This window comes from Leptonotus elevatus, chromosome 20 (genome assembly GCF_054856555.1).
Source record: "Leptonotus elevatus isolate MCC_2025b chromosome 20, RoL_Lele_1.0, whole genome shotgun sequence".
NCBI lineage: Eukaryota > Metazoa > Chordata > Actinopteri > Syngnathiformes > Syngnathidae > Leptonotus > Leptonotus elevatus.
In genome coordinates this window covers 4,061,387-4,073,272 of record NC_141258.1, presented here as the reverse complement: position 1 = coordinate 4,073,272, position 11,886 = coordinate 4,061,387, and the positions used below count along the sequence as shown (strand labels likewise).

The 11,886-nt window shown below is 43.0% G+C and overlaps 1 protein-coding gene across 1 annotated transcript; it reads right to left on the bottom strand.

Annotated features, from left to right (window-relative positions):
• Window positions 1-545: 545 nt before the first annotated feature.
• kcnj19b (potassium inwardly rectifying channel subfamily J member 19b) lies at window positions 546-10,735 on the bottom strand. Its single transcript, XM_086064522.1, has 3 exons — window positions 9,909-10,735; window positions 3,693-3,909; window positions 546-3,168 (listed from the first exon to the last, which is right to left on the bottom strand). The coding sequence occupies exons 1-3, from the start codon at window positions 10,578-10,580 to the stop codon at window positions 2,519-2,521; spliced, it is 1,539 nt and encodes a 512-aa protein (XP_085920648.1). The 5' UTR covers window positions 10,581-10,735; the 3' UTR covers window positions 546-2,518.
• Between the last annotated feature and the right edge of the window lie 1,151 nt (window positions 10,736-11,886).

Here is an 11,886-nt window from a genome sequence, read left to right as displayed (position 1 = left end):
TAATATACAACAGTAATGATATGATAAGTGCCACCGGAGCCAAGACTGCCCTGATCAATTCATCAAGTCCAATATTAGGATACATTTCCTTCACGGGCTGTTAAATCCATAGTGCATTATCTGTGTGTGTGTGTGTGTGTGATTGATCTGCCTCGAGTCTCGGTCATCTGATGCCGCCTTAAACTGGACAGGGGTCAAAGTGGGGAAAAAAATAGCCCCTCGTCTTGAACGCTTCCTTCCTCCGCAGCCACCGGTGCGACGACCGCCATTTCATATACAGAGAATATCCTGTGCCGGCAGCCAGGATCGTGAATTCACCGGGCGGGTTTTAAGATGGACTTGAAGCGTCAAAGCGCGCACTCGCATTCAAGGCTTTTTAATATTTGATGTTTGTTGATTTAAGCGCCACAGCAGGTGGCACATGGAGCCACGCGGGCTTTTTCTGCAGCCAAAATTATTACACCAACACACACGGCTGGGATTTTAAAGAATTTATTTAGCACTTGAGAACCCCCCCCCCCCCACCCTCTAGCTTCTCTCAAGTAATAACACATTTCTCCCCTGAAAACCTTCCATGTTGTTTGACATTTTCCATAAATCAATTCGGGATGGAAGGATGCTATTCGAAATGGATTTGTAGTGTTGACTTGTTTTGTCACATACAATGTAGTTATACTAATCCAAACATAAATGTAAAAACTGTCTATATTATATCAAGGTAGTGAATACAAGCTTTTGAATGGATTTTTTTATTTGATTGTTTTAATTTACTGATTCACTCCACTTTTTGCAATTGCTGGTATCAAGTGTTGCTTGCATGATGATTATATATACACACTGTACTGTTCTTATATTTTATAATATTATGGCTCATTTTTGAGTCGTATAGACTAAAAGGAAATCCTTTCCTTACTGGATGGCTTAAAGTCTCGCAAAAGGAATGGGACACAAATCAAGGACTGCACATTTACAGTAAATAACCAGGAGAGCAACTTGTTCATGTCGTACAATCTTGACCAATTCACAGTGAGTCCTCCAAATAAATAAAATAAATTAACAAATAAATAAAAAGCTCACCCCGTTACAAGAGCAATCAACATCCGTCTGTTCCTCGTCAGAACATTTCTGTCCATGTTTTAGCGGCCCACTGATATCACAGTGGCTATGTATCCTTTAATTTAACAACAAAAAATACACACTGTATACATGTTTAAATTCGAAATGGTATCAACCGGACTTGTGTATCAGTGATTTAATGCAGTCAACCGCCCGCTTGCTAACGCCTTTAGCGCTCTTGCGCGGGCCACTAAACATGATAAAGAATTTGGAAGAAAGAGACGTGTTTTTATACACACATTTTTTTTTGCTGTGGGATATAACCTTGCAAACGCTGACCCTTAAGCCACTAAAGTGATGCTAACATTAGCTTCCAGGATGTGCATTATCAGCAGGCCCGATGAGATTTTTGTTTTAAAGAAATATTTTTTGCTTTCTTGTGATAGTTTAGCACATTTATAGCTATCGGAGACAATATGTCCAACGATTGTATCGTAGGACAGTGACTCCCAATCTGTCTATCAAGCTACAATGTACGTTAATGCTAATGTGGCAATGTTAAATTTGCCTTAAAACAACTTGTACTTGATCCTTATCTTGGGACATTCAAAGCAGTCGTACATCAAAACCACTTTTGTTTTTTGGTGATAGTTTGGCACGTTTTTTAACTATTGGAGACCGTATGTGGAACAATTGCATGTTGGTTTTTTTAGCTAATGCTAATATGCTAATGTTAAATTTGTTTGAAAACAACTTGATCCTACCACTGAATTATTTGACCTACAAGAGAAAAAGGGGGGTTAGCAAACGGGTACGAAGACTGACACTTTGGTGCTTTTTTTTTGCCCCCCCCAGATACATTTTATCTCGTAAGAATAACTGTGAGAGAAACGAAGAAGCTCAAGGGCAGAAGGGTGGGGGCCCGGATGGTGAGCTATCAAAAGAGACTCACAGTAGGAGCGGATGGATGGCTTATTGTCTTTCTAAGGGTAGACGGCAAATAAAACCTGCAGGTAAATTTACAGCTGATATCACAGTTATTTATCGTCTGCAATGCCCATGCAGTGTAACCGCAGTGTGTACGCAAGGCTTCACTTTCTTCACATGATGTCCTTGGGACATTGAAAGCAGCAGCAGATTTTCTTTCTGTACCGTCCCTTCACTCACTTTATGCTTGGTTGCTTCTGCTCCTTTCCTCAATGATCTTGTTCATTATGTCAGAATTTCCGCCACGTCTGTTTTTTTTATCTGTTAAAACGTCAACTTGCGGCTGCAATTTAGTACCACTTCGACAGACAGTTCACAAATTCAATCTGCTGCTCCGCCCCTTGCTCTGCCTTTGTTTATACGCGGAGCCATTGGCGCAATCAATTTTGGAATAACGTGGAAAAAGTGAAGTCGTGACGACGTTTCCGGCTGCGCCGTAAAGCCTGAATTCATCTCAAGAGTTTGTCCTCGGGAATTAACGGTCCGCGTTCATTCTGCGCAGCTTAGCGGGCAAATTGTCCTCCGGACGCCCACCGCAGGCGGTGATGGTGTTAATGGCCGCCGGCGGTCTGTGCCTCTCCAGCTCCGCCTCCCCGGCGGCGTCCCCGTCCAAGTACAAGAGCTGTACCTGCTCCTCGGGCCGGCCTCCTTGGCGAGCGGCGGGGATGGAGCTGGACCTGAGCCTCTGGATGCTGAGCGGCAGGTCGCCCGTGCTCGAGGCCTTCCCGCCGGGCAAGGGCACCGCCGGCTTCACCCCCCGCCTCAGTTGCTCATCTCTGGTGGAGCTCATGCGCTGAAGTTTGCTGGGCAGCCTGGTGGCCTGGTCCTCGGCGGGCTCCGCGTTGTCGGCCGAGAGGAGCCTCCCTCTGCGGGGCCCTCGGCCGCCGTTGCCCAACGGAGGGGAGGAGGGCGCGGCGGCCACGGAGAGCGGGTTGGGCGACGTCAGCGACGACGTCTCCTCCTGCTCTTTGACGCTGTAGGGAGGCGTTGGCACCTCGAAGGTGTTGTGAAACTGAGAGTAGTCCACCCTGAAGAAACCCTCCTCCAGGGACATGACGGGCAGGAAACGATGGCCCCACAAGACTTCATCTTCCGTGTAAGACGTCCGGGCTTGACATGTCATACCTGCCGCGGGGAGACCATCCATCAACGGGGAGGAATATTTCAAATGGCAATGAGCGGGAAAGGCTGGATTGAGGATGTTGCGCGGGAAATTGGACCATTAAATAAAAACGGACAGCAAATGGAGTGAAGTAAAAAGTGGAGAATTGCTTCAGGGAAGAAAGACAGATGTAAAAAAAAAAAAAAAAAAAAGAAACACGACGGAAATGGAGTCGGGCTTGAGCCATTGCATTATTCAACGGCATTAATTAAACATTCCGTTAAATATTGCATTTCATGTGAGAGAAAAATGCTTGAGGCTAATTTACACAAATTATTAAGGGAATACTTTTGTTATTAGTTAAATACGAGATTTCCCAAACTTTATCAGTTGACTCAGACTTACTAAATTTAAAGTAGACAAGCGTAAGTTCAATTCTTGGCCAGTAACGCAGTACGCAGCCACAGCTGAAACCCAAGCCCGGATGAGAAAAATGTGAGAAGCCCCCGTCAAATCTGAACCCCAAAAAAGACGGGTGATCTCTAACCAGTGGTCTCGACGATGCCTTCGAGGATGACGACGATCTCAAACTGCTCGTTCATGAGCGAGCGCTGTGACAGGTCGAAGAACGGGCTCTTGCTGTTGATCTCGTGGCAGATGGTGAGCGGCGACACCAGGAAGAGCTGGTCCGCACCCGTGCCGAAGCCCACGTCCAGCTCGCACTGATCCAGAGGCAGGAACTCACCTTCGGGGGTCTGACGAGACTGCGGGAACAATTCGGGTGATAGAGCGTGAAACTCAACACTAAAACAATCACTGGCCAAATAGCTCAGTCAGATAACCAACTCGTTTTCTGACCACGCGGACCGGGTTCGAGTCTCGCTTTTTTGTATTTTTGCGCTATTTAACATTGCCGATAGAGGTCGCTAAACTAAAACCCGTAACACTTGGTCGTAATTTGGCACCTTTTCAAAACGACCTATGTGGTCGTATTTATTGGAGGACTGGCTCCTAAAATGGCATCCAGTGTTTTCCTCACCATAAAAGAATGTTGCCGTCATTGCTTAGCCCAAGCCTGCTAGCTTGTGAACTAGCTGGTGGCAACAGGAGCATCTGCGCACCACAACAGGTGAAGGTGAGAATGTGTAATATGTCCCGTAGCTTCGAGTGTTTCATAAAGGGATCGAGAGGGGTGTGATCTTCTCCCCTTGAACCCTGCAAAAAATAAAAATAAAAGAGGTTCCACAGCAGTCCTAGATGGGCATCATTAGGCTGTAAAGACAAAGTCATCTTTTAGCATCTAATTTAAAATTGGGAGACACAATTATAGGAGAGAAAAAATGGAAGTTGGCCCTTAAACAATCCTTTCCATTTAATATGCAATATTAGGTTATTTTGATATTTTGCCAAACTTTCCAGACCAGTTGTCAAACATTTGTCAACTGAATGCTAATGCTAAAAGCTAACTAAAATGTACCTCAAACAGCGCCGATTCAGAGATGTTTTTATTCAGGATTTTTTTTTTTTTTTTTTGAGTGAGCGACGACAGATGGCAAACAGGCAATGATTTGTATTCACAGTGATGTAGAGGACAGGAGGGTGTGACATTTCACAGGAAGACGTCTGTGCCCGCAGATCCCTGGCTCGCCTCGACAGGAGAAGCGTCACGACGCCCTGCTCCAGTTTTCGAGGTGAACTAACTCTGTTTACTCCACTCCAAAAGACAAAAGTACTTTGAGCGTACCTTTTCCCAAGTGTAAATGCTGACTCGGCTAAAAACAAAACAAAAGGAACCACCTCCTGTGTCTTTTGCTTTTTCTTGGTCTTTATCCCAAAAACGGAGCAGCCTCAACAAAGGGATATCAAAAGAGGATTAAAAACACATCAGGAGTTGACCCAAATTGAAATCAGTCGAACTGCAGTTGTTCGAGTAAACATTGGCCCAGTATTTCGGTCCTTTGAGAGGGCAATGTCTTGCCAACTGCTCTTGTTGCCGAAGGTCCCAATTGCCTTCGGATCATTAACATGCTCCTGCTGTGTACTTTGAAGTTGCTTTCTTTGCCTTGCTCATGATCGCCCTCACACCGCGAGGGCAACTCATGCTAAGGACAAGATGACATCAATGTTGCTCAGGTAACAGCCAATTACAGCGCAGCTTCGGAAAACAGGTGAGCTGTGATTGGTTGTTGCCTGAGCAACTGTGATGTCATCTTCAGTCAACAGCAAGTGGCAAAATGGCCGCCCCCCCTGAGATGGATGAAAACGGCTGGATTTTGCTCCATAACTCATATTCCACGAATGTAATATTAATCAGAATGTCATGTTTTGACTAGTGAGGTCACATATAACAAATTATTGTCAAGAAATGTTGATGGTTGACTTCCAATTGTGTTGCTGCCACAAGGGGACATTATACTTAAAGTTTGGAAAAAAACGACTTTTCCAGAGCCAGCAGAGACCCACAGTGGGCAGAACTAGACCACGTCCCTCACGTTCATGCATTTGTATGACTATGCAAATCACATTTCTCAATTTTGCCATTGTGCAGGGGTCAGATTATTTCTGCATTGTAATGATTTATTAATGACAATTCAAGAAGGGATAACTTTTTTAAATTAATATGCATTATGAAGACTGCAGGCGGATAATTTCATTTATAGCACATACTTTATGGTAAGTAGCGCCATTGGGATGTCCGAGTGAATATGTTACATAAATAAAACAAAGAAAAAGTCTCTGCAAAAAATTTATGTTGAAATGAATCACATTTATGGAAGATTTTACTATCTATCATCTGAGTACATGTATTGATTAATTGTACACCTGTAAACAAATCAGCACCACCTCATCTTTCTTCAGCTTCGCCAAAAAAAAAGGGCTGATTGTTAATGCGAAAATATTATTCATTTGAAAGCATTTAGTATTGAATCGTGTCGTCCAATTTGGGCCCAAATAGTTATCCGCCGTTTTATCTGGCATTTTATAGATGAAACCATTAACCAACTCGTAAAACAAGCAATCAGCGCATAATGGAAATCAGGGTCAATTTTCGAGCACACGTAAAAAGGGTTATAAATAACGAGCATACTGGCAACGTAATCAACTGATTTTTCTTTGGCAAAATCCAAAGTATCCAGGCCGCGCAACGATTTACAGCCCCGTGTCTGTGCCGGCTAAACCCACATCACTTGATCACGGCAGGTTTGCGCAGCTCCACATCTTTATTAGGACTTGAGATTTATTACATCACGCCTTATTTCCCCACCCCCGTCACCTTCAAGGGCCACCCGCCAGACTCTGACCTTGAGCCGTGTGTTGAAACACTGGGGAAAGGAACTGCCGTCTTGTTGTTTCCGCCAGGCTCGTGCACACTCAATTTATTGTACAGACCCAACACCAATGGCATTGACCTCTAAACCTTCTCCTTAAAAGACACAGTCATAGATATTTTAGTACATTTTTCTTAAAATCGGCAATTGGTGCATATTAGTTGGTTCATTTTGAGGTTTTAAGTAAGACACATTACGCCTTTTTGCTTTCTTTTTTTATTTGTTTTAATTCAAAATGTATTGATAATCTTGGGTGTCAAAAGTTGATAAATCAATTACGTCATTGATTTTTCTTAAATACAGTAATATTGTGCCGCTTCTTCTGGGGTTCCCATCTTGGCCACCAGGAGGCAGTATAATACCGTCATGTGTACACAAATGAAGAATTGTACTTCTACTACTACCGTATGTTTTTCTGTAGAGGATAAAAAATAAATAAAAATACACCTCTTGTTATATTGTCTGTCAATGTGTTGCTCCACAGTTTGTGTTCAAATAGCCATTATTTCGAAAACTGCAGCTCTCGATGCTAACCGCTGGCAAATGATTGCCGTTTTGCAATTTGTTTAGCATTAAGCTAAGCTTTTGCCATTGCCACCAAACAGTGCTTGTATTTCAAGTATGTGCTCGCAAGTCAAAGCAAAAATCTCGAAACATGAAAGTCAGTTCACTCGTATCTCAAGGCAACCACTGTACTTGACATTTTATTGGGTATACATTTACATCTCTGGCATTGGATAACAGGCGTGCCTAATGTTGTGTTGAGTTTATACGCGTTGACTTCTCTGTGACTTTCCCCGGAGGGTGAAACTGTCACTTGAGATCATCACGCCGCGACAAAAGCGTGGCTAAGTCTCTTGAGTCACAACAAAGCAGCGTCGGCGCGCTCTCTTATCGGCAAATGTTTGGACTGCAGGAAAAAAGCGCTTTTGATGTGAAACGCTTGTTATTATGAGCCTTGGACACACCGCGGACTGACTACAATGACACAACATCAACCTATGTGTTGTAGGAGATGTCAAACAGAAGTTAGGGGCAGTAAATCCAACGGTGGCGACAGCCAAAATAACATCAGCCATCTGGGTTGCAGATTTCCACTCTTTGAACAAGAGTGACTAGAAAGATAACGCAAGGTCCACGAATTGGCTCAATTGCGGCTGTGATCAAAGCGTATAGAGTGCCCCCACCTGCATTGTCCCCTGGGGGGCCATCCATCTGAGCTGAGGACATTTAGAGGCAGGCTGAACTTCGAATTACAGCCCCTTTGAAAGCTTTTCTGCTGACTGAGGCGGGACACGGTGCGATGACCCTCATGCTGCGGGTCCACGCGGCATGAGCCATGAAAGAAGCAAGAGCACACACGGGCGAAAAGTAGACTTCGTGAAAGGTACTGTATGGGGGTTAATCTCATTTGCTAACGCTAGCGCGGTACCCTAGTGGTTAGTACGTCTGCCTCACAGATGGGGAGTTGGAATCTTCCTGCGTGGAGTTTGAAGACTCGAAATCAGGGATGGGCACAGTCAGAGTGGCTCTCAATTTTTATTATTATTATTTTTAATTGCTGTGGAGGAGCAGTTTCGAGTTGTAATAACAATGTTCACCGCTAGATGGCAGACTGCACTTGAAGATGTGACAGAACTACTCCACCAGAGAAGAATTGTAAGTCTCAGGTCAAGAAAATTGCCTCTCTGTTAAAATACCAGCAAACTTTAAGACTGCCGAGTTTCCAAAAGTACAAACAAGATTTGAGCATTAATAATGTGGCCTGATTTAAATTGTCCATAGGTTGGAATGTGACTGTGAATATATTTGTTTAATCTAAACGTGCCTCCTGTACAGTCAGCCGGCACAGGTTCCAGTCCACCCGTGACTCGAAGAACAATAAGTGGCATAGAAAATGGATTGATGGAGTTTTTACATTCAACATGCACTTTTCTTATTGACCGGCCCCGTTTTGATTGCACGGTGCCATAATATGATGTGCTGTGTTAATCACGCCGGCCCTCAGGGGTCACAATTCAATTCTGGAGAGGAATGGAAATCCAATGCGCCGTAGAAGGTGCTCATAAACCATAATGAGTCATTTCAGAAGAATGGAGGTGGTTGAAGTATTCACACACTATACTTAAGTAGAAGTAGGGATACTTGTGTTTAAAGAAAAAAAAAAAGAGTAAAAGTAGAAGTACTGATTAAACTCTTTTAGTAAAAGTCAATATTCTGATATGTAGAATTTGTATTTAAGTACAAAAGTAGAGTAAACATTTATTTTTTTACTGTTGATTATATACATCACCTATTTTTTGGTTACTTAGCACAAAGGAAAAAATATTGTATTAATTTGTTTAGTGTTAAAAACATTTAAATGAATAAAATAAATAGGGGTGTCAAAATTAGCGCGTTAATTTTGAGTTAATTTCAAGTTTCTTTAACGCCACTATATTTTTTTAACGCATGATTAATAACTGTCCCTTACTTGGAAAGCCTGTACTGGGGGAAATGCAGTCGCAACGCAGCATACGTGTTCACGTCAAAATTTAGCAGTAATAAAAATACATATATTTGTGGAGACTGGGGTCAAGTTGTATTTTACAATTTTAAAAATGTGCAGAATTTCACAAGTTACTTCATGTTAAATATTAGATAGTTCTTAATATAAAAAGAGAAATGCACTGAGCTGTCACAATGTCTTACAAATGCAATTATGCCATCTAGTGGCAGAAAAAAATGACCAACAGAAATCAATATCACACTGTTTTTTTACAGTACATCTTTTTAATTTTACCTCAATTTTATGTATTGTGAAATTACTGTATCAATGGCTAAAAGGTGCAGCCATATTTCTATTAGTTTAATTTTTATTTTTATTTTTCCCACTTTTATGTTGAGTATGAAAGCTTAGAAGAAATTATTCCACATTTTATTGAAGTCATGCGATTCATTACGATTGAAAATTGTAATCGCCTGACAGTCCTAAAAATAAAATAAAAAATCTTGGGGACGTGTTCTTGTGTGAATTGACAAAAAAAGAAAAGAAAAGCTAAATTAGCTAATGATAATAACTGAAAATAATGCACTTGTCCATTGAGATTGTGCTGCAGATGCTGTAATCGAATAGAAATAGAATATAGTGAGAATTGTAACGCTGTCTCTCTTTGTTGACCACCAATTATAACGTTTTGCATTGTGTGTTAGCATTTAGCTAGTGGGCTTTCGTAAGGTACATTTATGTCGATTTGAGACGCAACATATATTGCGTCTTCGTTTGCCGTTTAGTTTGACACTCGTAAACTACTCATTTCTTTCTTTCTTTCTTTCTTTTAAACGTTGCCTGCCAAACTGGAGGCCAGATTGTGAAGTCCCCTCGAAATATTTATTGGGCAGACCTTCGCGAGCGCAATCGAAAGGTCGAAGTTGAACTTTTCGCGCCCCCTCACCTTGATGAGCTTGCACCTGATCTGCGCGGAGACCATGTGGCTGTTCCTCAGGTTGCCCACCCTGAACATGAGGCACAGCTTCCCGTCCCGCTGCGAGATGACGGCGTCCTGGCTGAACATGAGCGTCTCGGCGCGCTTCTTGGGCTGCGACATCTTGATGAACATGCAGCCGATGAGGAAGGCGTCCACGATGGAGCCCAGCAGCGACTGGAAGAGGAACAGGATGATCCCCTCGGGGCACTTCTCGGTGATGTAGCGGTAGCCGTAGCCGATGGTGGCCTCGGTCTCGATGAAGAAGAGGAAGGCGGAGGGGAAGTTGTACACGTTGGCCACGCACGGCGTGTAGGACGCGTCGTGGCCGCCGCCGCTGCTCAGGTCGCCGCGGATGTAGGCGATGAGCCACCACATGGACGCCATCACCAGCCACGCCACCGTGTAGGTGAGGATGAAGATCAGGAGGTTCCAGCGCCACTTGAGGTCCACCAGGGTGGTGAACAGGTCCGAGATGTAGCGGCTGGTCTCGCCGCCCAGGTTGCCGTGCTGCACGTTGCAGCGGCCGTTCTTCTCCACGAAGCGTTGCCTCTTCCTCTTGGCCGGCGCGCACAAACTCGCGCCCCGGCTGGTGTTCACCACCTGGTAGTCCTCGCCCAGTTTCCTGCGGATGGCTGCCATGGCGCGGGTGCGAACCGATCGCCCCCTTTTTTTTTTCCTCTTTCAAGCGCTCAAGACTTGCTGTTGGCGCAAGTTTGCTGCCCCGCGCGCCCGCAACCGCCCCCGCCCGCGCGGCCAACCCCCCTTCCCACGGCAAGAGCAGTGCGCTTCCTACCCGCCGCTCGCATCTTCTGAAGTGCAAAACTGCAAATGCGCGCGAGGGTCTCGCGTTCGAGTGCAGGCGCGCGCGCGCGCGCGAGCGAGCGAGCGCGCACGGTCCTTTGACGCGTGTGCCAACTTTCCCTGCGTGATAACGACACTGCACTGCATTTACAAAAAAAAAAAAGCTACGCTCTCCAAGTTAAGATCTTTAATTGGTAATTATCTACTTAAGTTGCCGCTAAATGCTAATAACAAGCTTCGGCGAGCACTTCAGCATGTATTGGAGAGCTTCCCCAAACTGGATGGATAGACAGATGGATAGAAAGCCTTCTAGAACATCTGAAATATAGGCTATTTGGGCTAAAAATTTTAATTGATCACAGCATTAGCACCAAACAAGGTTATTTTAGTGAACGAAAACAAACGAAAATGTAAAACTAAAATTAAAACGTTAAAGAAATAAAATAAAAACACAAATGTTTTTTATGAAAACAAAACTAACTGAAACTACAATATATGTTTACAAAACAAAAGACCTATTAAGTGAAAATGTCCTTTGTTTTTGTCTTTGGTATTTAATTTAATACATGAGCCTTTGGAGATGATTTTAAATGTGATTTTAAGTAGCTATATTTATTTCGATATTAATTTGAATAAGGACGTTGGAATGTGTTAATTTTTAATCATAATTAATCGCATGACTTCACTAGGTAACTCACAATCACAAATTTTATATCTGTTCGAAATGTACAATAAAAAAATATAGGTCTTCATACTCTTAACAAAAGAAGAAAAACATTTAAACTAATAGAAATAGTTTGAATTAATTTTTGACGTCTATAGCCGTCAATGGCAGTGAATGAGTTAAATATTGCAAACAAGTAATACACATTAAAAAAAAACGAAAACTAATACTGAAACTAACCTAAAATTAAGTATTTTTTTAAATAACTAAAACAAATCAAAACAAACAGAACCTAAAGACTAACTAAAATGAAAATTCTCAAACTATAATAACACTGGCACCAAACCTCCAGGTTGGAGAAATGTCAAGAAGCCTACTAGAACATCTAAGCTTTATATGTTGTTGATTCCCCTCTCAAATATATACATTTTTTGAGTTGTACAGCTTGTAGGTCACATTTACTGATGGAAAAGGGTTTTG